Raw genomic sequence first — 25832 nt, forward strand, 5'->3', positions numbered from 1 at the left:
ACAACACTAATATGACAAAATTCACAGCAAACAAGTCGTTTTGAAGGAATTTTATATCCTTATTTCTTTGCTAGCTAGAAATTAAGCTATTGACAAGAAAATATCCCCTAAGAAACCTATCCTTCTCGGATCTCGAGCCGACTATTTTGAAGTTCCCCCCAAATGGTCCTGAGACCCGGAGCCGGTTGCTCATCTATGTACCCTGAGACGAGTAGGTCTGCTTTCCCATTTGCCTGAACTTGATATATAACACGGGCTACCCATCCGCCGTCCGGTCCTGTTTTTTGATCCTGTTAAGGTCAAGATGTTTCCCCCGTGTCCCTAGGGTTCCAACTCCTTCCCTACCTCACACAAAGAAACGAGAAACCGAAGAAGTAGAACTATAAAGCGTAAAGAGAAATGACCAGAGATCGGTCGTGCAATTAATGTACAAGAAGATCTCGCAGAAGGAAGAGGTTGCGATTTCGGTATATATATAAAAGGATCATCGAGCGATGACCAGATGCAAGAAGGGAAAAGGGAGGTAAGGAAACCCAAAGTCGTACTCGTACAGTAAGTACACCGAAGCATCGGCAATGTGGATAGGCGACAGGAACGACGCGAGATTCGATACCGAATATCGAATATCAAGCATCGAATCCCGAAGAGCAAAACAGACAGATAACTCCAAAAACTCCAACGGAATCCCTTTACTGTCTGAACGAATGTGATATCATCTGAGCAACATAACAAACGAATCTCGAGGGTATCTCCACGCGCGCAAAACACGGGCAACGAGCAAACAACCCATCAGAACGGTCCTCAACAACCCCCGTCAAAGGCTAGGCTCCTAAAATCAGAACCCCTTAAACGGGTCATCGCGGAAGTAATCCTCCTCACCAATCCGACTTCCCGCATACGAATCCGTGCCACGCGTACCGCGCGAGACATAGCTATCGCGATGACGGCTACGGCTGCGTCTGCGTCTCGCCTCCTTGCTCCGTCGTCGCGCACGGTACCGCCACTCCTCCTGCTCATCAGGATGTTCCTCGAAGCGTGGGAACGTAAGCGGGCTAATAAACGCCTCCATGCGCACCGTGCCTATAGCCTCGAAGAAATTACCGGGCGGACGCGATGACGCCTCGGATGTCCGTTGCGATCCCGCTGTGCTCATCCCCCAGGTCGTCACGGCGCCCCCTGCGCTCGACGCCTGCGATTGGTATATATCGGAAGAACCCGCGGTGCCGACGCTGTTGCCCGCTGTGCTGTTGCTCGAGGCGTGGTACGAGCTGCTGTGGCTTGCTGGCCCGGAGAACCCCCGGAACGACAGCGGCGGCGGGATGTGACCCCCTGTGTTGCTCCGCTTGCGACCGTGCAGTATGACTTGGTTGGCACGCTCGTGCACGCGCTCGTTCGTTCGCTCGTGGAAGCGTGGGATGAAGGGCGGTTCGGCGGCGTCGCGGGACAGGTCACGTTGGTGGCTCGGCAGGTCTTGTTTAAAGGAGTTGAAGGACTCTTCGAGCTCGTTTGTGCTCGGGAGGGGGTCGTGGCGGTGGGTTAGGGCCGGGTTCTTGCCCTTGGTTAATCGGATCGAGTCCCGGATACCGGATTTCTTCACTTTGGTCTGTGGGATCTCGAAGTCGGGGGGTGCGGGGGCGGCGAGGTTTGGTGCGGGCCCGGCGGATGATGGGAGGATTTCGGGGACATCTTGTTGGGAGTGGGCGAGGAAAGAGAGGGATGTCAGCCAGAGGTAATGACGTTCGGCATTTGAAGCCGTGAACTTGAGGGCTCGTTGGGGTGTTAAGATGAGGATCGAACGGTTGAAAATCTGCACTGCGCCTTTTGGCGGAGGGTTGTCATCCTTGACGTCCAAGACGGATTGGATGGTCACTATGAAATATCTAGTCAGCTATCTTATTCGGGACACGGAGGCATATTTATTGCTTACGTTTTCGACCAGGCTTGCCCATTAAGGCACTGCCGTTTGCAGGTTGCTTACTGCTCCACAGGATCGCGCGCTCGTACGGCGCTAACCATACCCATCGCTTATGGCGATCGTTGCTGTTCTCTTCACCGCGGGCGTTTCCTTCAGACATGCCAAAAGACTTGCGTCTTCTCACGTACTTAAACATCCATTCTCCGACCATCGTCTGTGCAATCGCATCGACTACACTTGACGACTGTTGGTTACTACCGGTAGAGCCTACATTGGTGTTCTCAGTGTTGGCCGTGTTAGCGGTGTTCGTCGAAGGCTGGGATCTGTGACCGCGATATTTGCCGTAATTACGTTGGGGAGTGGTGATATCGTTTGTCGGCAGAGGTGGAAGGCCAGGGCTTTCAGGGGCTTCTTCAGAAGGCGACATTGGTGGCGGTGGAGAACGGCTACCTCTCCTAGCTCTGCGGCTTCCGGGTAAGGCTGCGGCTGATCGGGCTTTGCGAACACTGCTCGTTCTATACATGCTGCTTCTCATACCCCGACGGCCGGAAGACTCGTCATTGGGTGTAGGGCTGCGGTGACCATCGCTCGGGGCACTAATACTAAACGGTGGCTTCCTCGAACTAGCTCTCGTGGGGATAGGGAATGGAGGATCTCGAGACTCAGGGAGACTAGGGCTTCGCGAACGGCCCTGGTGTGAAGCGATACCACTTTGGATCATTGCTGACTTGCGCATCACACTGGCCCGAGACCCTGTGGCATACCCAAGGGCCCCACCAGAAGTTCGAGTCGACACTTTAATTGACGGCTTGCGTGCCAACCCTTCTGGGGAATCGGCAAGACGGTAGGAGCTGTAAACTTCCGGACTTCCGAGCTTGCTCACTACACTCGTTGATTGCCTAGCCGCGGACTTAGCCTGTTCCGACGCGACGACGGGAGAGACTGCGCTAGTCGTCATTCGCTTGCTAGGTTTGACGGTGCCGATTTTAGGTCTTGGAGCTAGCGCCGTGCGGTATTCTGAGTCGCTCTGGTCTTCGTTGAATTCGTCAGCCTCGTCCGAGCTTTGGACGTCAAAGCCAGCGAACAAGCTACTAATACGATGCGGTCGTCTCACAGGTGCCTTAGCACTTGATAATGGGCCATCATCGTTGTTACCTGGGTAAGCATCTCGGGTCTCCCTATCTGTTGTCGGTGACGCAGGAGGCGATGAAGGCAGGTCGCCCGAGAAACTTCGTCTGCCTTGTTCAAGGCGGCGTGGGTTTCGCGGAGGAACGTGTCCGGGTACCGGAGTGAAGGGTTTGTTCTCCTCAACTGCTGAAGTAGGGGCGGGGGATGTGGGTCGTGATGAGATGGCGGAGGGATGAAGATGTGGTGGCAGTTTGTCGAGCCTCTGATCGATCCGGATTTCGTCCGTCTGAACCGAAATCGACTTCATTGGCTTCGATTGCAAGATAGAAACTTGGCATCCGAAGTCCTTAACATACTGAGGCAACCGGTGTTCACGGGGAGTTGACGGTCGGCTAGTTGGCGGGATGATGCTGATGCTAGGTACTAGGAACGGCTCAGGTGAAACAGCTCGTTCAACCAAAGCAGCGTCGGTTTGAGTGGCGATCGACTTAGTTACAGTGGCAACAGCGGGTATCATTTCCACGGTGACCGGGCTAGAAGTAGTCAACGACGGGACCTCCTTCGACGTCTGGGATCCGGCTGAAACCATTGGCTTTGCGGGCTTCGGAGCTTCCAGTGGTGTTGGCTTGGCAATGTACACCCTCTTACGACTCTGGTTTGCTTCGATCTCACCCTCAGAACGGGGCGGACTCTCCAGACCCATCAACTTCTCAAATTTCAAGGCAGGTTCCGGGGTCGACGGTTTTACAGGGACGACCTTGGGAGACGGCGGTGGTGAGAACTGGATACCCGTGTCGGTATACTCTACCTTAGGGGTTAAAACAACCGATTCCTCGTCATCCTCGCGAATTCCACCTTCTAACCTGTCAAGTACGGTCTGGTTCATGAACATCCTGCTGCGTGCGACACTTCCCGGCCGTATCTGACTCTCGATGCTCGTATTACGTCGATGGGATTTCGACATCATACTATCCCGGCTCTGAGCCCGGTTGTGCCTGGTGGTTGAGTACACACTTTGGCGGCCATCCGGATCCGTCTGGTAATCGTCGTCATCGTCGAAATTGAGCTCATCAGCAAGGCTGTGACCATTCATCTTACCCATACCTGGTCCACTAACCATGGAGAACCGGATACTGTTAGTTATGCTCATGGTCCGCACACTAGCACCGTCATTCTCTTTGCCGTCCTCGCCTTCGCTCTCGGCGCCATTTTGAGGTTTATTCGCTTGTGCCTCCTGAAGGTTAGCAAATTCCTCCAAAACGACCCTCAGCCGACTCTCAGCAACGTGTATCTTCCGCTCATATTTACGCCTTTCATCGTCCCATTCATCTCTCTCCTTTGCCCAAAGGTCGTGTACTCTCTCTGAATCTTCCTCCTGGGTCCGGACCTTCTTCTGCGCGATGTCTAACCGTCTCTTCGTTTCAGTTATTGCTTCGACCGCCTCATCGCGTTCCCTTGCTAACTCGCCTAAAGCGGATGAAGTTCCACCCTCAAGGAGCGCCAATTGTCGCTTCAGTGACCGATTCTCCTTACCAATGTTGGAAAGATTGGTTTGCGAAGACTCCTGTTCTTCTCGGGTGGTGTGCAGTGCGCTTTCAAGACTTTCGATAATCTTCAGCTTGTCCTCCTGGTCTCTCCGTAATGAGAGTATCTCCGATACGAGATTCGCGTGGAGTGTAGGCGTGAACCGGCGAGGATCCAAGATGCTAACATTATCTTCGTTTCCTCCATCTTTCGAGGTTCGCTTACTCTTGTTCTTGCTTTTCCTCCTATCGATCTTGTCCAGTGGAAGTGGCGGAGGCGGGGAGGAAGCAGGGGGTGTAACAGAACCAGAACGTCGCGATTTCTTCGAGCGCTGAGAACTTCGCGACGGCGTCCGATAAGGCGTATCCGTCGGTGTTGGTAGTGACGCAGCAGCAGCACTGCTGAGCTCGTCTTCGGTTTCCCATACAGCCATGATTTTCTACCACTCGCGATCCAAGCCGGTCTCCCGGTTGTCGAAGATGGCGACTTCAAACTGGGAAACACGAAGAATAGGTCATGCAAGCTCGCATTGACTCTAGCTTCGTACCGTTCTGTTCAATCTTAGAAAAAGGGTCCAAACACCGGGACCCACTATCTAGACCCCTGTTCGACTGTGGGGTGGCTATTCTGCGCTGCGTCGAAGAAGAAAGTGACGATGTGTGAATGGATTTCGCATTAATACAACTAGCCCCACTATTAGAACTAATCCTTCTTAAGATGGAAGACGACCAGGGGTATGGGATATGAGCATGGACGATTTCACGCCTACGACGCGGCGTGATAAGTAGTAGAAATTACAAGGAGTTGGCCTTGTATCGTCAGCGTCAGCTATCCGATATAACAGAGTGTGATTCAATCATCTCTGTTTCGATTAAACGTTATGCTCTCGACGATTTAGGTAAGGATAAGGTATACGCTCAAAAATTCGTAACTGAATGGGGAAAATGAATGATAAATGGGTATAGTATGCAACTTACGGGAGCTATTAAGGAAAGAATAGGGGTGAGCCCTGATTCGCTCAGTAATGCTATAATTAAGAAGTAGGTAATAGTCGTTGATAAGAGGACCAGAGTTAATGGCAAGCCTCAAAGCGCTATCTCCATGCTCGGCAACTCAGCATATGGTTGAATGAGTTTCAGTATATGCGCGTTGAACCCTACTAGGTAACTCTAGCCAATTGGAAGAGTCTAAATATGACGTGAGTGCATATAAAGGCCTATATTATAGAGTATGCAGGCTACTCGACGGACCAATTCCTAAATAAATGATATGATCAGCCCTCACGCATCAATAGTTGAGGTTTACGAAACGGCTCATAGCAGTAAGGGTAAGTTGTAAAGAATGCAGGAGGGCGACCTAACCGCGTTCGACTTACCAAAGTCCAAGGCCTAAGCTGAATTTGTGCAATGAAGAGAAGCAATTGTCGGGATATGCTTGTTAAAGAGAGAAGGTCCGCGCTCGTGCGAATATAATCAACAGCTCGAGCCGTCAATTGTCACGCTATTTCGAAGGCGCAGTATACGCACGCTCGGTCGAATATGCATTCAAATTCAAGCTTGCATTGGATTCAAGACTTGGGGTAATGATTTCCCCAGAGAATGCAAGGACAGACGACGAACGAGACAAACCGAGAACCGAGAGAAGGCGAACGGGTGGCGGGATGAACCAAGTAAAGAAAAGGAAAACCGAGATTGAAAAGAAAACGAGGCAGTTGGCAGTTGAACGACCGTTCCGGATCGACACTGTAACTGAGACGGGAAGAGAAAAAAGCAAAAAGGCGACGATAGGATGTTCGTGGTGTCGCGGAGACAGCTCGACGAGAGATCAGAAGCAAAGAAAAGAGACTACAACCAACCAGGTTCTAATGTCGTATGTACTATGTACGATGTGCTCCGTAATGATACCCACTTAGCATGGGACTCAGGGCCAGACCTGGCAGACTACGACGCCAGGATGTTCAAAAAGTGATAGGTACCTTGAAGCTTTCAAAAGTTCAGAGGCGGGTTATGGGTAGGGGACCAGTATGGACCGTGTACAGAACAGACACGGGCGAACGCGGAGTAAGAATTGACGACGCGGGATAGGTGTGCTACCTACCCTACGGTCTAAGTGATCGCTTTTGCATATGTGGAGTACCTAGACCTAGTAAATACCTAGGTAGAGGTAGGTAGAGAAGAATCATGGTATCTTCTGCGTGTGTTTCTATGCCCGTAATACTCGTGTTCGCGAAAGCCCAATCACCAAGTTCGAGACAGGCATTCCTACGCCGTCACAGCCTATGAGCGTGTTACCTAACGCTAGGTGACAGGCAAGCTTAAGATTGTCAGGGGTCAAATTTAACCAAACGGTTCCATATCCGCGGAATAAGCAGGTGCCAGAACCAAGAGTCGGCACCGGACGAGGGTCCCCCTGAACGTCTAATATAGAACCGCTGTCCAACGACCCACTACAATAAGCTTGGCTGCTTGGCTAGTTGAGCCTAGCAGCGTCCAGAGACCCAGGGAGGTTAGGGCGGTGCCTTAAACGGGGGGCGGGCTTTACTGCAAAGGGATCCCATATCTGCGATGTGGTAGGTTAAAAAAGCTATGTAAGCGTATGGAGATTATTACAGCGTACATGAGAACTGGTAACAACCTGGAATATTCAGTGGGAGTAGGCAATTAAATCACCTAACTGGATAGAGCTCATTGGAAGCAGAACGTTACAGTTACAATGAGACATAGAGTAACGTATCGATCCGGAAGGGCCGTCAGTGGCTCATTTTCTCTCCAATAAATATTTCGAGAAGAGGTGAATGGACGCCATAAGCTCAATGGAGAAAGCCATTGTTCTCTCGATACTCGATCGCGTGTGGTATGATTTGACATCTGCAAAACCCGCCCTCTCGGGGCGCGTTAGCGTGTTCAGCACATTGAACAAACCTTACCGACCACGCCGAGCGGACGAACTACGGAATGTGGACCAGTGGCCATGGATTTACAGGGAATTTTAGCAGCTTTTTCCAGGTTGAGCTCACCCAGCCGTTCAAGGGGGCTTGTCTTGAGAGAGTGAGGCGTATCTTGTCCCACAAGGTGACGAATGTTGAATTGGAAACTCGCCCGAATCCGTCGGGAATTCTAACGAGCTTGATGACTCGGGATGCTTGATGATTCGAAATTTGTGTGAGCTGGGATTTGGGAAGGATGGGATGTCTTAGATGTGATGAGGGCGGTGATGTCGAATAGGAACCTCTGGCAATCACTTCCACGTCGGGCAATGTTTCCTCAGCTGTGCCTCCTATTCCAGGCGTTACACACTGTAGTACTACTGTATCATTGATAGTTCGATGTGCAACGATTGTGAGCAATTCATAAAAGTGTGAAAATGCCGAGGGAGGCAACGTGGAGCAATAGGATAGCGTCCAGATCTCTCTACATACCGAGCTTCCTGAAAGGTCGATCCTTCACTCAAGTGATCGCTTGTCAAAGCACAATCCTACCCGAATGATGTCGAAGTTGCATATGCAAGGCACAGCTTGACAGACGGGCATGCATGGGACGGGCCACCAACATGGCCGACGACGACGACAAGCATTTTACTGTGATCTGTTAGCCTCATTAAGAAAATAATACGACTGTTAAGATCTTAATATATATCCTTTAATTCTACGCATTTCCCTAGGACGTTGTATTACTATTATTACCAAATTATGCCGCTTAATGAACTCCGTATTTACCTGGTATCTAATACCGATTCTCGGTTGCTAATCGAAATCTCGAAATCCCCCAGAGTGTGAAGTGTCTGTGGGTGAGCTGATCACGGCTCAGATCAGATTATTGTGTGCAGCTGAAAGCCCAATTGCTCGGACAGTGGACACACGAGGCTAAAAATGCTATGTACATATTTAAATTTAACTGCCGGTTTCGAATCATTAATATCTACCTGTGGTTTCTAAGCAAAACCACACGTGGATATTCAGCTGCATACGCCATAAAACAACCAAGGCACCTGGGCAGCTAGGGATACTTCGTACCCAGCTAGGTCTGTAACAAATTCTTCGGAAGTTTCCATCGTCATTATTTGACGCTGCCGATGATGCTCGCCAAATCTTAAGATAGACCAGCTTCCCTGTTTTTTAAGGGTCTTCTCAATTACATAGTACATATCATAATTCCCCCTCACTTCGCTTCGAGACGTCAGGTTCGTATCCCTGGGTTTTCAGGCTCTAAAAGACCAGCATATCAAACTCGACAGGTACCTCGGTTGTTTCCGTTAACGGTGGCGTTGGCCTTGCTCTCGCCAAATTAGAAACGGGTACCTTGTATTAGTTGAGAGATTTTCAAGGCTGTCAAAAAATGACATTGTCTAGGTGCCTAATGAGCAAATCCACGACGCTGTAGATATAACTCCTATCGGCTTCTATATCACACGTTTCAAGATGGCTTCCACGAAGGCGCAGTCGAAGAATAGAACCTGGCGAAGTTACCGTTCCAAAAGACAGCCGGATGCGACGGTGACCGATGCTACGGTTCTGCATCTCCCCGGTCTGGAGAAAGGTGCAGCTATGCAACCAACCAACCCTAGCCAACCCAACCCAACCCACTAAGACCTTGCAATGACCTTGTAATCTAAGGAAAGGCACGTGTTTTTATGCCACTAACAAGCTAGTTTAGTTTGGATAGAGTTGGGAGGAAACGGATTCCTTCACATTTTGGAACGCTCGATCTTTTGATAGATAGAAAATAGTTTAGAAGCTTATGAAACTAAACTGAAGAACGCTGCACCCTGACAAGCTAAGCTAAGTTATCTATCTCCCCCCACGAGGCTGAATAGGGAATAGGAAATAAATTCAAGCTGTCCAAGAAAAAAAATATTTCTTCTCCTTTAAATGCCTAATCAAGCTCCCATAGGCACCGTTGGATTTTTTACAACGGATAAAGTAGCGTACCCAGTAGACGTTTCCTCCCGTCCCGCACCTCCATTACGGCTTTTACGTACTACAAGCCGCCTAAAACCACTTTAGGTACCTTATCACCTATCACCTATCACATTTTACAGGCTAATGTCTTGCAGTGTTCTACGGCATGGTGGTATGTAGGTATTGTACCTACAGCTGCTACAGATACGCTGTAAGTACAGTAATCTTGGGTTAGGTTAAAGGGAGTAGATGGACCGAGGGACAAAGTGAGTAGATCTCCAACGATCGTCGAAACTAAAAATCATCGACAATCAACTAAACAACATGATGACGATAGCAGTGTTTGTTTCTACATCCACATAATCGTCCTATCTTAACAGTTTTTGTTCACCGAAGCGCAACATCGTGCGTCCCCGACACTTCGGGCGCCAAGGTTGGACCACCGCAGATTAGACGTGCAACTCGTTCCAAGATCTAAACCAGACCACAGCAATCCGGCCCTATTAAGTGTTCCCGTCCAGCGTAGCAAGGTGACTATTTTAGATTAGACCATTGTAACCTTTTGGCGTCGACACCTTATGTCGGCTCTTAACTAGATTCGACGGCCGTCTTACCCGTTACGTCGACGTAACGCTAGAACAGGAATAGGGCAATGCGAGGGAGCTTTCACTAGGGCTTTCTGAAACCTAGGTTAGGTATCTAACGCAGAACATCTTCTCCCGTCACAGCTGGCTGCAAGGATTTTTATTTTTTCTTTCGAAGGATTTCAGAGAACGTCTCGACAGTCTGGGGTCTCATACCGGAGCTACGCCAACGAACAAGCCGAACCAGTCGATGAGCCGTCGAAAACTTTTGTCAGCTTTTAATATCGTTTTGTGTGAGCGAAAGCCGAAAAGCCAACGCCAACTTGGTAGCAGGAATCGCGCTAGCAAATGAGCCCTAGCTGGACCAAAGAGAAAAAAAAGACCTCAACCAACAAAAGTTGCGCGCTATTGTAGATTTCTCCCAATGCGAGCGCGGTCCGGTCGGATTCATCTGAGATTCCACGCGTACAGACCAACAGTAGGCCAACCTTACTACCATAATACCACGCAATAACCCATATTGTAGCCAGGTTTGGTACAGGAACCTGGGGAACCCTCCCGTCTTACTATCGAACCAGCTTCGAGGCTAATTCCGTGAGCTGATTCGGTGGTCTTATTTATTTCGACGACAATGGCCGAGAAACAAGTCTTACATACCTCGTAGAAGCCATCCATCCGGTTAATTCCATCTCGTCCATAATTACCTTGGACCTATGGTGCCGTATGTAAGAACGCACAAACCTCTCAGCACAAAATCTCCACTTCCCGCCCGTGTGCTCGACCTGCTTTGATGCAAGGAGAATCACACATCCTCGGGGGTTGTGCCAATTTCAACGGGCTTGCAGGACTCGCATACGACCCCGAGCGCGCAACTTTAAAAGGCGTCAGCGAGATGATTGATCATTGATAACCCGTCATATCAATATCCTGTATTGCGTGCCATCACGACTTGCGACGTGACCATGCGGTCCGTATGCATAATTGGTATCTTTTTTGCTTGGCTTGGTGAATAACACGATATGTACCTAATCTTTTATCTAGGTAGGTACCTAATAGGGGCTGTCCTATCAACGGGACCGAGTTCGTGTACGCACGCAATAGAGACTCAACGCCTTATCCAATCACTTGAGTCGTGATGATTATTCCTTTAGGTAGGTTAGACATGTTTAGCTATCACGAACCCCTTTTCCCCTTCGCCACCTCGTCAATTATCTCGAATCAGAAGTAAAGACTCCATATCTCTGTCCTCAGTCAGTAGATATTTAAGTGGCCGGGGTGAACTCCATACGCTCATAGTCCAACGAGAGTGAATCTTGTTATTGATCGTATGCATCCATCGTACAAGGGAGGAAACAGGTCTTACGTACAGTGGCGAGGGCACACGGGTCTCATATTGATTACCTACTGCCTACTCACAAGTTCAGACCAGCCAACCTACCAACTTTCTTTCCCATGCGGAGATGGATGGGTTGAGCCTCAATGTTTCCTTGCGTGGAACCTACTGCATGATCTAAGTTCGGGAATCGTCCCGGTCCCTTGCGTGGGGCAAGGTGAGTGGTCAGAACGAACATGTCAGATCATAGTTCGTTCGTCAAAAGGGCTGGAAAGGCGGTTTTCTTTTTTTTCCCGCCTCTCGAATTCGATATTCTTACGGTGTACATACCTACACAACTGCATTTTGACCTTGCGTGGTTTCGCACGATTTCCCCTATTTATATGGTTTTGGTTCTGGTCATGTCTGTAGTTTGGTTCATTGGTGATCACCCGCTGAGATTAGATGAGCAAAGCTTGGCAACCTCGAAATCCCGTCAAAATCCGAACCCTCAATTCAAAACCTCGACGGCAGGTTTCGGCCAAATTGTTACCATGTTTGCTTGACCATTATCTCCCTTCCGGCCAAACCACTAAATACCGCCGGCCAACCGTAAGTTAGTAATATATCGCCTCCGGATTTCGTATACATATAAACGTTGCCTTCGATTTTCGTAGCCAAGCTAGAATTACATCATGGAGTTAGAAATAAAAAGGCGGCCTCCAGCAACGCCTTGTCCAACATCCTGCATGCCAAGTCCCCCAAAGCCATCTCACGCCCCCGACATCTTGATCTAAGATCAAGAAGCATGCACCGGTAAGCCGGATGTGGATCCAGACCACCGGTACGGGTTCCCTTACGCGGCTCCATAACCGGGTAGCCCGGAAACCTGCTTACATACAGTAGCTTCCCACGCTTTCTTCACCTGATGCAGCATCGGCGCTTCGGGGAGGCTGGGGTCGTGCCTACGAAACGTACGATTTCGCGTCTACGAGAGCCGCCACGGACATCATATCATCATAATTGTGATGTAATGAGAATCACATGAACTGCATATATCCATACTAGATAGCCGTTCTGGTTCGGGAACTAGAGCACGCGACAATCCCAAGTCCTAGACTGTGAGTTCAAGATGCAATATGTTTGAATTGTATACGATGATTGTAGAAAGTCTAGATGCGCCTATGCTGTCTGTGCCACTCAATTACATAGGTACTAGAAATGTGCTACTAACCTCCAGTGAGGTTTCCATATAATAGTTCATATACCGGCGACCCCTCTTCCCCTTCAACTACCGACAGAAATCCGAATAGTCCGTATTCAATAGATCCAAAAACTAAAGCACTCAGTCGACTTTCCGTTCCTTAAAGTAGACGATTTCAGCAATCACCGACGAAGAAACAAGTTGTCAAGTTCGTATAAGCGTTGTTTCTTCAACCGGGCAGAGCCACTATCGCCGGGGAAGATCGAAGATGCATCCGACGACAAAAGTCTAGTAGAGGCTTTTCAGCACCCCAAAAACAGGAATAGCATAGGTAAGGTAGTTAGAGACTAATAATGAGTACTAGTCCAAATACATGACTTACGGGGTCGATCATGTATACTACTGCGCGATACTCGTCGCTCGCATGAGAAGTGAAGTTCGCAGTGATGGTATACGATACTTATGGTGTACTAGACGTCTACTTACCGGTACAAGTTGAAGGACTTTGATAACCTCAGGTCGATTAACAGTACCCAGGTGATGTCTCTATGGGACTGGTTCCATATGTGGCTATAGCTGTATGCAATAGACGCCTAGACATGCCTAGGAGAGGATGGCATAATAGACAGGTAGGTATATTCTAAATATGGGTGCTGGATTTGCGGCAGTTACATTGAAACCACATATTAGGTATATTCTTATACTAGTTTCTAATCATGTTTAGCCGTAAACTACTCCATCTTATTCGAGCATTCAAGTAGGTATCGCACCATACAGTTTTCCTACTTAGTAATATAGTTGCTAGCTATAATTACTCATTAATACCCACCCAGGTAATAATACTAGATTCTAAGGGGTCACGATAGGTCGCATTGAGTACAGTCATAATTGAAACACATATAACTTGCACTTATATCTCTACGTGGGGTCTTCGCCTATATGTGAGACGAAATAACACCTTGAGAAGACTGTTCAATCTCGCCTTATTGTATGCCAGGTAGTCGGAGCTGAGTATAAGACTACGATAATCTTCCATAATCTACCTAATGTACGAAATCCTGTAGTAGTTTCTCAATTTTAGCTATAGGGGTTACTATATGTAATGATATGCTCTTGGTAAAAGGGGGAGGGGGTGGGTTTATGATTATCCCCAGCATTGACGAAGAACCATCCTTCGGCGTTTCTCCTTTCCCCCTTAACAGTAAACGAAACAGTTTGTATATATGCAGAGCCTAGGCGCTATACCAACGTCACAGGTCAGTGGTAGATATGGTTTCTTGATAAACACATGGACGTGAGTGAGGAGGATTAAGACTTAATATCTAGTAGAGAGATCCTCTGTACCTCGGGAACTAGTGACTAAATACACTATAATATGTTAAAAGTTTCATTTCTATCTTATGACTCATTTGAACATATAGGAGTTATAGCGACTATAGGTACGTATGTAAGGGGGCAATCGGGGTCATTCGTTCGCATGAACTATTCTTGAAATAAACTTACTTATTTGAAGTACACTTAGCCATGCAAGATCGAACTTTCGAATAAACGTAGGTACCTACTAAGATATGAACATAAACAAGTCGATGCCGGATAAAAGAAATCCTACATAGAACCCCTAATTATCAACTACAGCAAAAGAAACCCATCGTAACTTCCCATACGACGTCGCTGGCATAACATCGGGTCTTTTACGAGTACCGAGACGCAATGCCCTATAGGGCGCGCCCGTAGGTATGTCTGCACATGCTAGTACTCTGTTTTCGGTATTTTACGGACAAGCGGGAACCCCACCCCTTACCGATGGCCGGATCAATCACATCATCACTTGTAAATCGATGAGATATATCTTTGTTTAATATTCATAACATCGCATATACATTTAAGATTGTAACAAAGTAAAAACTTACTAGGTTAGCTCTAAGTACATTACGATCATATACCAAGCACTCGAAACAAACCCCAAAATGGCAACCCCAATCCCCGAAGCGCTCCGAAACATCAAAGCCCTTACCTTCGATGTCTTCGGCACAGTGGTAGACTACCGCACCTCGGTTCCGGAAGAACTCATAAGGCGAGCGCAAGAGAAGATAGCTTCACCCGAATTCCCCTCATTACCCGAAGGACCGCGAACCCGTTTTGCGGCAATGACGGAGGAGGACTGGGCCAAGCTGACTGAAGAATGGAGGATCAGCTACTGGCACTTCACGCGGGCTTTCGTGCCGGGCGAGTCGGAGTGGAAGGACATCGATGCGCACCACTACTCGGCGCTGCACTCGCTTCTCCACAAGTGGGAGATCGCGTCCATCTACACAGACGACGAAGTGCGGTCCATAAGCCTAGTCTGGCATGCGCTGAAGCCATGGGATGACTCCGCGGCGGGCATCCGGCGGCTCGGGACTCGGTACGTGACATCGACGCTGTCAAACGGCAACCAGTCGCTGCTGCGGGACCTAGACGCGTATGGCGGTCTAGGGTTTCGGAAGATCCAGTCCGCGGCCGATTTTGGGGCGTATAAGCCGCATCCGACGGTATATCTGGGGGCGGCAGCGGCACTGGAGGTTCGGCCCGACGAGGTCGCCATGGTTGCCGCACACCTGGGGGACCTGGCGGGTGCGCGCGCGACTGGGCTTCGAACGATCTATGTGGAGCGCCCCCGCGAGGAATCGTGGGGGCCCGGGGAGCAGCGGTATAAGGAGGCTCGCGAGTGGGTTGATTTATGGGTTAGTGAAGGTGAGGGCGGGTTTGTCGAAGTAGCGAGGCGGCTCGGGGTACCCGAGTGAAGCGCGCATAAAACCAACGACGGGGGTTTCTTACCTAGCTCTATTCGAGATTGGGGGTTCATGATCCTGATTAAGAGATTTTTTTTCTTTTTCCGCGATAACTAACGAGGAGTAGCTCGGGTGATATGTGATATCTCGTAGCGGGATGCGAAGAGGATTGACAACCCGATTCGACAAACTGCTTAGTTTTGAGTCCAAGTGCCCGGATACTCCACCAGAACCTAGTCTATATTCAATGCCATAAGTTCCTGCGGAAAATCTGAAATAGCGGTGATGTTATACACCTCAGACGCTTTACCTATTCACGATCCCAAGAGAGTGGAAGATGCGGCAAGTCCCGATGGCCGCGGCTCCCACGTGCGTTTATCGCGTCTTTCGGGTGGAATGCAAGTTGAGACCTTACACGATGCGCTTTGCCTACCTGTGTATGAACACCGAGGTCTATATTGGCACTAGTCGCTGCGGAATTCGGATGCCCAATTAGGTATGATCGACTGTCTTCGACATGCTCTAGATTCTCTGAGTAATCAAGCGTCCCGGTCTGCGCTGAGTTGGAAGCATAGTGAAAGTGATAAGTGATAGTTGAAAAGCGCGATGATGTATCTGTGATATAGCGACCACGATTTTTGCTTCTTTGAAAATCCAAGCCCCTTTCACCCGGACATGACTACCGCACCCGAATCATGATTACCTACCTAGGCAATGACCTTCGAATATTGAGACTAAAGTGGCCCCTGTTGACGAGCGCATAGTTCATGCATAACAGAGGAATTTCTATGTGCTCGAGCATATTGTTGGGATCTGATGCCTCCCCGCCGACTCTGTTGAATCGCCAAAGGTGGAATGGATAAGAACCTGAAATATTCACGTTGCAATTCAACAGAGAAGTTGGATGTGACGCGGAGGGACTTGGCCCTCTTTACGTAAACGACACATGGCTCATGTGAGAATGGCTCTATAAGACACGCTTCGTAAGCATAGTACAAAGCTTGGAAATCAGGACTTCCCGAGGTATCCAAATGCGTCTTGTCTCAATCAGAGATATCGGACTCGAGAAAGTTTGCTGCCTGCATCCCATCACGCCCGCTCGCCGCCAAGGTAGGTTTAGATAGGAATGGCACGGGCGCCGATGCTCCAGTTCCATGGCAACGCCGCGCAAGCCACCAAGGCTTCCCGTATACGACTTTGCCATTCGCGACAAGCGAGCGCATGCATATGCGGCATTGTAAATTAAGCGCCGCGATGTCTGTTACGTATGGAAAGCTTTGGACAGAGCGCAGACCCGACGTCGTTTTGAGGGGGGTCCCGCCGCCAAGGCGAGAAAAAGGCGCCCGCATCTGTGAAACATACTGTAGCGAAGATGGTGATTGGGAGGACTCGAGACCAGCAGAATTGTGACGGTAAGATCGAATAGACTACGTCGTACACGCAGTTATGTATATGTGCGTGCGTATACGGCAGAACTTCACTTCTCGGGTCAACCAATGGTAACCCTAACGGTGACGAGAACGATTGTGGGCGGCCGATGAGGGCAAGCATCCTAAGCGAAGTATGTGCCAGTTGCAGTTGAGAGGTATGCGGCCACGCCTATTCGTCCTTTCTTCTTCATGACCTGTAGGTATGGTAACATTGCCGCGGAGTTGAAAGGGTTTTGAGAGAAGGATTTATCGTTGATCTTGAAAATGCAACAGTTGAAAAAAAAAAAATATTAGTGAGAACAAGTTTTGGCGTTGACAGTTGTAATCGTTTAAATTTTCCCTTTTTCAGAATGGGCGCTTGAGGTGCCTGTCTTGGTAGTGACCTACGACGTCAGTTAAGTAGAAGGGTCTCGCTCTGATTTGCAAAGGCCGGCGGGAGCTAGGTAAGCTGCCTGTCTTAACTCCCTTTTTTTGAATGGCCGAACATCGAATAGCTATTCAAGCCAAACCACCCATTCCGGACACTCTCCCATCATACAGGAGATTTTAAGGCAAATGTAGACCATGTAGGTAACGAATGCCTCGGACTTGGACGATCCGTATTGGATCGTATATGGTATATGGATATGCAGACCCGGGGAAAACATCTTACAGGGTGAAAGCCGCCGACCTGCTTGTGTACGTAGTAACGACCTATGCAAGGTATTTCTCCCTAACCCCTCAACGCAGCGAGAATCGGATGCTGTAGCTCCCCGGCACGGAACGCGGGTTAGTGCTTGCTTGTAGTGTGTGCATACACCGGCGGTTGAGCCTCAGTCGCTGAGCCGTCGGATTTTAATATTCCCATTCTCAATCTCATCAGGCTCTAGGAGAACGCTTGTTCAGGAAGGGGTCTCCTTGCCGCAGAATAAAGGAACGATAACATCGTCTGTATCCCGGCAGGAAATCGGCAGAGACGTTGATGAGAGCCAAGTTGTTGATAGGTGGGTTTTTGGGGGAATAGGAAATAGGAAATAGGAAGTTCCGAGAGGAATGGAGAAAAGGAGAAAAGGAAGAAAAGGAAGGAAAAATGAAGCTTGGGAAGCGTAAGCCAGCTCCGACAAAGCCTGCCGCAGGTTGATCGGATTACCTGTTTTCGAAACGAGAAGTAATTCGAACAAATGAGTGTCGTTGGTTTCGCTGGATTGCATCACCCTTATTTTATATACTACTCTATGACCTCAAACCTTGGAATGAGTTGTATCGAGCCGGGAATTATCTTACATCAAGAAGGCCGAGGCTTTTGTAGTCGTAGTCGGAGTTGTAGTTATAGAGTTATAGTTCAAGGTTCCAGTCATCAATTGTAGAACACCCGAAGTATTCAAGTATCTCTTAGAAGGTAACCTTAAACGTAAAGGTAATGGATGTCAAGGTAGGAACTACCTATGTATGTACTAATGCCTTGCCATGGGATGTACCTACCAGACTATCGTCCTACAGAATACATGTGAGTATTGTAGGTGTTACAGTAAATCCTCACCTGCACCTTCCGCTTAATTCCAACCTTAGCTTAACCTGGCCTACATTACATGCGCATGCATGTCCGCACCGAGTAAATTATTTTTTCTTCTTCTCTTCATACCCCTACAAAAATTTATCCATATCCCAAAAAAAGTCCGTGGCATTCAACTACCAGCCTACGATACGACGACATATGGATAATCTAGTATTGCGATAATTAGTATTTACATATTATTACCTCTTGGCCATACGCACATATCAATCCAATACTTACCTACTTTATTTAATCTTGCGTTCAACCTTACAATTATCGATTATCACCCTTACTATTAGTCTATTAGAAAGCCAAAGCCAAAGCCAACATTTCAATTTCATCGACGTCGTGCCACATTAGATCAGTATTGAAATCGACAAGGTTGTTTATTATTGACTAGATCCTTGCTTTCTACCTACTGGTTACCTCTTTAGTACGGTACGATACAATCGCAAAGTGGAACTCGGCTCAGCCCAAGGGAACCCGCCCGCGGCATCTACAGCGTACATCCCGACAGAAGACTATTAGAAAGAAAAGAGTGTTTAAAAAAAAGTAGAGAATTGAAGGAGTCATCGAGGAGAATAGAAGTATATAGCGATATCCATATTCGCCGTCGCCGTCGCCTTCGCCTTCGCCATCACCGAATAAGGCCTCCCACTCCATATCCAACTTTACCTAGGTGTATCATACCTGCATACATACAAATTCGTCGTCGAAACTCCACAAGAGCTACACTATTAGGGTTAGTGACTTAGTGGGTAGTGGTCTTTCTTCCCAGCGCCACCTCTGGTACTGAGCTGGGAACTACAATTCATTGGTCGGCTGTTTTGTGCCTCGCCAGGGAAACATTGGCTTTGGGTCGTTCTCCACCTCCGCTTCGCCATTCAAAAAATCATCCCGGCACGGGTACTGTACCGCACCTCCGGCTAGCAGCGAAACTGAGCCTACCTAGGTACTAGGTAACAAGCCTAGGAAGCCTAGCAAGCCTAGTAACTGGTACTGTTACTGGTACTGGTACTATTGCTGGTACAGGTACTGGTACTGATGCTGGTACTGCCATTGGCTTACATCTCGCTACTTTGGCTACTCTGTACTTTGGCTACATTGGCATTCCCCATCCCAGGTTCCCTCTCAACTGTATCGGCCGCCCTAGGAGTCTGGAATCTCCCTATCTCATGCGCTACCATCCACTACCACGCTTAATTTTCCAGAGCTTAGGCCCTTCCCAAAATCTCAATTCTCCACAACATCCACTACGTACTAAGGTCCTATCTCTCCTCATCTTTTACCTCCTGGCTCCTTGCTCCTTGCTCTCTTTTCCCCCTTCTCCATTTCTTGTCTTGTTTAAGCTAAAAAGTACGGACGTTGCTGCGATCAATTCAAAGGTTCTTGTCTCCTCAACACCGACGAATTGACCGGTGCCGCTTTGCGTGCCCATCTACCACCATCTTCCATCTACTCCGCCTCCCGCCGAATCCAGCGTTTTCTACATAGCCGAATAGCTCTGCGGCCCGACGAACTTAGCCACCTCGCCTACTGTCCGTGCTGAGTCCGACATTCCAGGTCTTTCCACGACATTTTTTAATCTCCTACACCGTTTCCATTATTTCATCATTCTAAGATCTGAATAATTTTGCTTGGTCCTGAGAGACCATTTCTTATTTCAACATGGCGGGAAAAATGGTGCTATATAAATTGGTGGTGCTTGGTGATGGAGGTGTTGGTAAAACAGCTTTGACAATTCAGTTATGTCTACAACACTTCGTTGAAACTGTAAGTCCCGCTTGCAATGATTTCACACGCGGCCTTCTCCGCATCAGCCGCGATAGTTTCCGCGCGCGATCAGAACTGACAAATGTCAACTGTCAAATAAATCGTTAATCGCTAACCGTGCCAAATAGTATGATCCGACAATTGAAGACTCGTATCGAAAACAAGTTGTTATAGATGGTCAAGCGTGTATGTTGGAAGTACTAGACACTGCTGGTCAAGAAGAATATACTGCATTACGAGACCAGTGGATCCGGGATGGCGAGGGATTCGTACTGGTATACAGCATTTCGTCCCGATCGTCGTTCTCGCGGATCAAGAGGTTTCATCACCAGATTCAACGCGTGAAAGAGTCGTGTTCGGCATCGCCAACCTACCCTGGTTCCCCGATCTCCACGGTAACACCGGCCGCCGCCGTACCTATTATGCTAGTCGGTAACAAGAGCGATCGAGTTACGGAAAGAGAGGTCTCGACTCAAGAGGGTCATGCCCTGGCGCGAGAACTAGGGTGCGAGTTCGTCGAGGCGTCAGCTAAGAATTGCATAAACGTCGAAAAGGCGTTCTACGATGTTGTAAGAATTTTGCGCAGACAACGACAACAGGCGTCCCGTCCGATGCCGCAAACAGGTCGCCCGCGGCCGCAGAATGGAGAAGCCCCCCACAGGGAACCTGGTGATAGGTACAGAAGGGGCCGCCGAGGTGGAGGAGGAAATGGAGGACGCTGCGTCATATTATAAATGGGCCTAATCCTTAGCATTACGTGCGCACTCGCGCGTTCGCGATTGACGCGCCGATGACGAATAATGCCTAACATGTATTGGATTGTCATGGTATCCTTCGCGCGCTCTAATCCATCTACGACTTCGAAATGATGGCACAACCAAACACTTACACATCGGATACCACGAGAGAGCACTTTGGCGATACCGTGTTCATACTTATTAGAGGGTTATTATATGCCTCATCTTACACTGCACTCTATACATCTACTAGCTTTCGAATTGGCGAACGGCGTACGAACTAAAAAGCGGCATCATTGGGCGCAAGTACCTCTGGTTTCCTTGAGCAGGGACGAAGACGTGTTTTGTTTTGTTTGGACAAGACAGGCGGATGGCTATGATGGTGTTTTGGAGTCTTGGGGCGTGCCTTGCTCAGGGTAAAACGATTTTTGCTAGTCCAGTCTTAGGCACCCTTATCGAGACATCCGTGTTGTCGTCGAATGTGTGTGGGATATTTACCAATGGTCGATTTCTTGTCTGGAAATCTCAAAAAAGAAAAAGCGCTGCAATATTATGGCTCGAGACCTCGGGTCTTTTGGTCTTTTTACCTCGAGCCAGCTACCACTATTTACTCGAATCTAGAGAGCCTACGTATGCTCAATGAATTGATCTATCTACTTAACGTTATTTTCGTTTCCGTCTCTATGCTTCGTTACTGACTCGACTTTTTTTTTTTCTGGGTCCAATATCGATCGTAACCCGTGCGGCCTCCGTCCAGGCTAGGGGTCCTTCTGATTCTCTTCAGACGATTACCCCTTACTGTCTCCTACATCAGACCAACAGCTTCAGGATTCTAGGAATTGTCAGAGGTCAGCACTCAATAATTACAAATTCCTACGACGCCCTACACAATCGACAATCCTTCGAAACACACGGAAAACTGCTACTAATGTGTGCTAGGGCGTTGCGCGGGAACCGGACCGGGGGTAGAGGCCAAGCGTAAGGTCCATAATCCATCGTCTACCCACAGGGGGCCTGTGTACCCAGAAACCACATTCACGATACGGGGGCTGCCCTGTACAATGGAACGGGTATAATCCGTGTAACAGGAATGGAAAATGGTCGCGCTACCTACCCGGAGCATTTCTAAGATTTCTAAGCACATCTCGGGCGAACGGTCTGCCGAGACTCTTCTGTTTTTTTCTTTCTACTCTTCTCTCGACCGACCGGTGAAGTAGTATGATGGTTGGGCTACAAATCGGGGGTTCTCTAGCTACTAGGTAATTGAATGGTATGCATAATTGCAGTATGTATACTAAACCTATTTACGTATTAATATATTAGTTTGTAGAAAAAGAAGGAAACCCAAGTTCCATGTTGCCAATCATAAGTCTGGACCATTCTCAAAACAGTCCCAAGCGTGTAGGTCGCAAGCGTTGTGGGGATTTCTTTCATTAAGTATTAGGCACCAAGAAGTCCTTGAAGCTGGTATTGGATTAACATGATCTACGTTTTAAAGGAGCCTCTGGGACGGTAATATCGTTAACCTTGTTCTGTTCGGCATCTAAACCGAACTTGGCGCCGACTCCAATAAACAAAACAAAACGAGGTTAAGGCGGGAGATAGACCGACCACAGACCGAGCTACGGAATATAATGGACCTACCATTAATACATATAACGTCGAGCTCGCTTCTGAAATCACGGATGATGTTCTTCTGCACAGACAGCTCACTACAGAGCATATGTACGTGCGTCCGAAGCGGCGCGGCAAGACCCCTCTAGTTTGGACTAGGTACATATATGAATGGGTGTAGTGGGAAGGGGGAAGTTTTTTTTTTTTTTTATTTTTTTTTTCTTACGCCAGTCGGTAATTTTCTCTTACCCTTCTGACGCCGATCCTGATGGCTGGGATAGATAGAATCCGGGTGTTGTCAATATACGCATATGCTTAGCCGCGCAAGCTACCATGTAAGTATGTACGTTCTTGATCTTACAGCATATGCTACATGGCACACGACAGCGAAGTGACGTGACGATACCCGACATATTAGCGTCAATTAGCGATACAGCGATATAGTTTGAGTCTATAAATGCAAGGCGGTTATACTTATCACGAGAATAGTCAGCTGAAGAGTATGCATACTTACGTAGTAGGTAAGTATCCCGATGTTCAATATTCTGCCAATATATCCATGATGCACCTGGATACGAAGAACTCAAGTACTTGTGTAACCTGTCAGCATAGAGTACAACATGTGGGCTACGTACCACTATGGTATTATCGTTCCCCTTTACAGCATACATCAGATACAGCCCTGGCCGTATCGTTGCAACTTGCAACCTGCATGCATTAGGGATTGCGCAACACTTTAGAGTCTACCTAGATACAGAAAAGGTAAAAAGGGAAAAAGTCTGTAGAGAAAAGGGAGTAAAGAGTATAGTGTTATCAAATTAGACTACCTTGATGACATATGTTAACTCGCTTGGTCTTCCTACCTCATGTATGTTGGTTGATATAGTCCAGGTATAATGTAGGTATGTATGGTGCACTATAGCGCACTATACCTACTTCCGCATTTTTATATGCACCAGTGTGCACCTACTTTCCGCTCTACATACGCTAAAAGGAGATAGCTTCTTACGGGGCAGCGCTAGAGTTTGACGTTTGCATCGAAATGGGGTGATCAGTTCAAGGAAGTAAACCGCACTCGGATACATGATTTTATATAGGGGTTCTAATACAGAACGAAGTAACTATCTCCTAGGCATGAGACAGAAACTTCAAGCGGCCCCTTCTGCGGCCAACACCTATCGGCATGTACATATGTATGTAGGTATGTAAATGTACCGACAGGACAGACCACAGTTCTATCCATAACCTTGTAATGAATACTTGGGTAAACGGAGATATGTATGTACCGCTAGGCAAGTTAAAGTTCCTAGGCTTGCTAGGTAAGGTAGGCGGAATCCACCGGACGGAGGACTTGCTTCTCCATTTCGATTCAATTGGGTGGATTAATTTTACATTCTAGCCCTTTATTCGCTTTATTCAACCCCTCCTCCTTTCGCTAATACACCCAAACATCACCCACCACTCATCCTCAGAATTAAACGACAGCCGACTTCTAATATCATCCAATCATCCAATTGAATATCATACCGTAAAATCCCATTTTGGTCTTCTCTTCCACATGTCCTAGGTCAATCGATCCATGCAGATCATAGACTAGTACACATGGGGAGGATGCAATTACCATATTCGATGGTTCAACATGTGCAAGCAGCACCAGAAAGAATAATAATACCTACTAGGTAATTAACTCAAAATCGAAAGGGATCGAAAGGGGGGAATTTCCTCTCGAGCGTCGATGCCGGGGGCTTGGTTCTGTTATTTCCCACTGACCCTTTTTCAAAGTCTTGGACTGTCTACCGGAACTCGGAATGATGACCCGATGTGGGACTTGTTGTGTGCAGTCCGTGTGCTTGGGTGCTTGGATATGACAGAACGCGATCTATCATCTTGATGCCAAAAATCTGATATCCATCTGTGGGATATAGGTACCTACATACCTACTTATTATGCGTATCTCTTGCTTTATCCTAGCCCAAACGAACATGCCGCCGTTTATTATTAAGAGGGTCTTGATCTGACCTATCGCATCTACGCCTGGCACAGCATTCACCCAAATACCAAGCAAAGTCACCTATGCTACTGTACCTACTATGCGTACCTTCTAACCTACATTCTAACCTACATAGTACAATACGGTCTAAGCCTTGTCAGTCTTAGTCAGTTCGGAACCCTCATCAAGCTAGGATCGCCGGATGAGACTTGCCAGCACGACAATGCCGAGAATCGCGCGCCCGCTGTTCTGTGTGAAAAGCACGGAGCGCATGGCGGCCGTCTAAAATCTGTCGTAAGACTGGCGGATTGCTACGCTCGGCTCTTCCCGCGTCTATTCGCCCCTATTAACAATATTTCGGTCTTGAGTGGGAACGAACAGTGGCGACTTCGGGCCAGCCTCTGCCCAACTCTCACGGCCCGGCATGGCATTGTTCGCCGTAAGGCATGGCTCACTTTACATCTGCCTCTACGTACATTGATCCCGGTAAACTATCCTCGAGCTCGGGTTAGTTAGATACTACTTACGGCAAGATGGTGGAGAAAACCCTGCAGTACCTCATTCGGCTATCACGCTTAGTCTCTCACGTTTCATTGGTATCACCGTAGAAATATGAGTTGCCAGCCAGGCCAACCTCGCAACCGCCAACCGTTTCTCTGGTAGCCTTGTGGGGGTTCCCGAGCCAAAACGGAAGGTCAAGTGTTTCTATTGTAATGAAAATAAGTTTTTTTTCCTCGCTAGGGATATCTTTTTCATCATCTACCTTGCATTGTACCCCTTCTTGACCAGGACTTTGGAAGCATTGGAAACACTTCGACGACATTATATACCCTGTCGCTCACTGTTGGAAGAGCCTCGCTACGGGAATTTCATGCCTTCGTGTTTTTTTTGTTCTTTTTTCAACTCGGCAGGCAATATGTTGCGCGCCGGCAAGTTCTTTCGGCATTGCTGATGACGCCAGGTTGCTTTCTAGGCATCACTCGATACTACTACCAACTCTTGGTTTTACTAGAGTCAGCAAAATTTTTTATTCACCGCCGATATAGATGTCATTAATCATTTAAAGGTGAAGGGATTAGCCCCTTGCTCGGTGACATCAAACCATCACCGCCAGAAGAAAGGTTCAGCACGACTCCATCTCTTTCTAATGTCTTGCAGAGTTGGTTCTAGCGAATCATTCAAGGAAATCCTGCTATTTCTTTGTTCGATCTCGTTTTCGGTTCCGAGTTAATAGTGGTGTATCTTCTCCATTTGCCATCATCGACTAATATAGGTAGGCAATGGGAAAGACGTTTACGGCCGCAATTGAGGGTATCCTCCACGGCAATAAACCATGGCTTTGGGCGATCGGGTCCAGGCTGTGGGTGTGCAACCCCACAGCTTAATCTTCCCAATGCCACGGACGCGGTTTGCGAGCTC

The 25832-nt window shown here is 48.1% G+C and overlaps 3 protein-coding genes across 3 annotated transcripts; 2 read left to right on the plus strand and 1 right to left on the minus strand.

The window, feature by feature from the left end:
* Positions 1-702: 702 nt before the first annotated feature.
* Positions 703-5572, minus strand: GGS22DRAFT_135052 (uncharacterized protein). Its single transcript, XM_047958560.1, has 3 exons — positions 5545-5572; positions 1928-5429; positions 703-1869 (listed from the first exon to the last, which is right to left on the minus strand). Exons 2-3 carry the CDS (start codon positions 4998-5000, stop codon positions 836-838), a joined length of 4107 nt encoding a protein of 1368 aa, XP_047819668.1. The 5' UTR covers positions 5001-5429; positions 5545-5572; the 3' UTR covers positions 703-835.
* An 8819-nt stretch (positions 5573-14391) lies between these two features.
* Positions 14392-16033, plus strand: GGS22DRAFT_162109 (haloacid dehalogenase). The gene has a single exon (XM_047961175.1). The coding sequence runs from the start codon at positions 14532-14534 to the stop codon at positions 15345-15347; it is 816 nt and encodes a 271-aa protein (XP_047819669.1). The 5' UTR covers positions 14392-14531; the 3' UTR covers positions 15348-16033.
* Positions 16034-19841: 3808 nt separating this feature from the next.
* On the plus strand, positions 19842-20993 carry GGS22DRAFT_135079 (ras-domain-containing protein). The gene is made up of 2 exons (XM_047958561.1): positions 19842-20072; positions 20201-20993. The coding sequence occupies exons 1-2, from the start codon at positions 19968-19970 to the stop codon at positions 20804-20806; spliced, it is 711 nt and encodes a 236-aa protein (XP_047819670.1). The 5' UTR covers positions 19842-19967; the 3' UTR covers positions 20807-20993.
* Positions 20994-25832: the final 4839 nt, after the last annotated feature.

Source organism: Annulohypoxylon maeteangense, assembly GCF_022496945.1.
Source record: "Annulohypoxylon maeteangense strain CBS 123835 unplaced genomic scaffold GGS22scaffold_7, whole genome shotgun sequence".
Lineage (NCBI taxonomy): Eukaryota > Fungi > Ascomycota > Sordariomycetes > Xylariales > Hypoxylaceae > Annulohypoxylon > Annulohypoxylon maeteangense.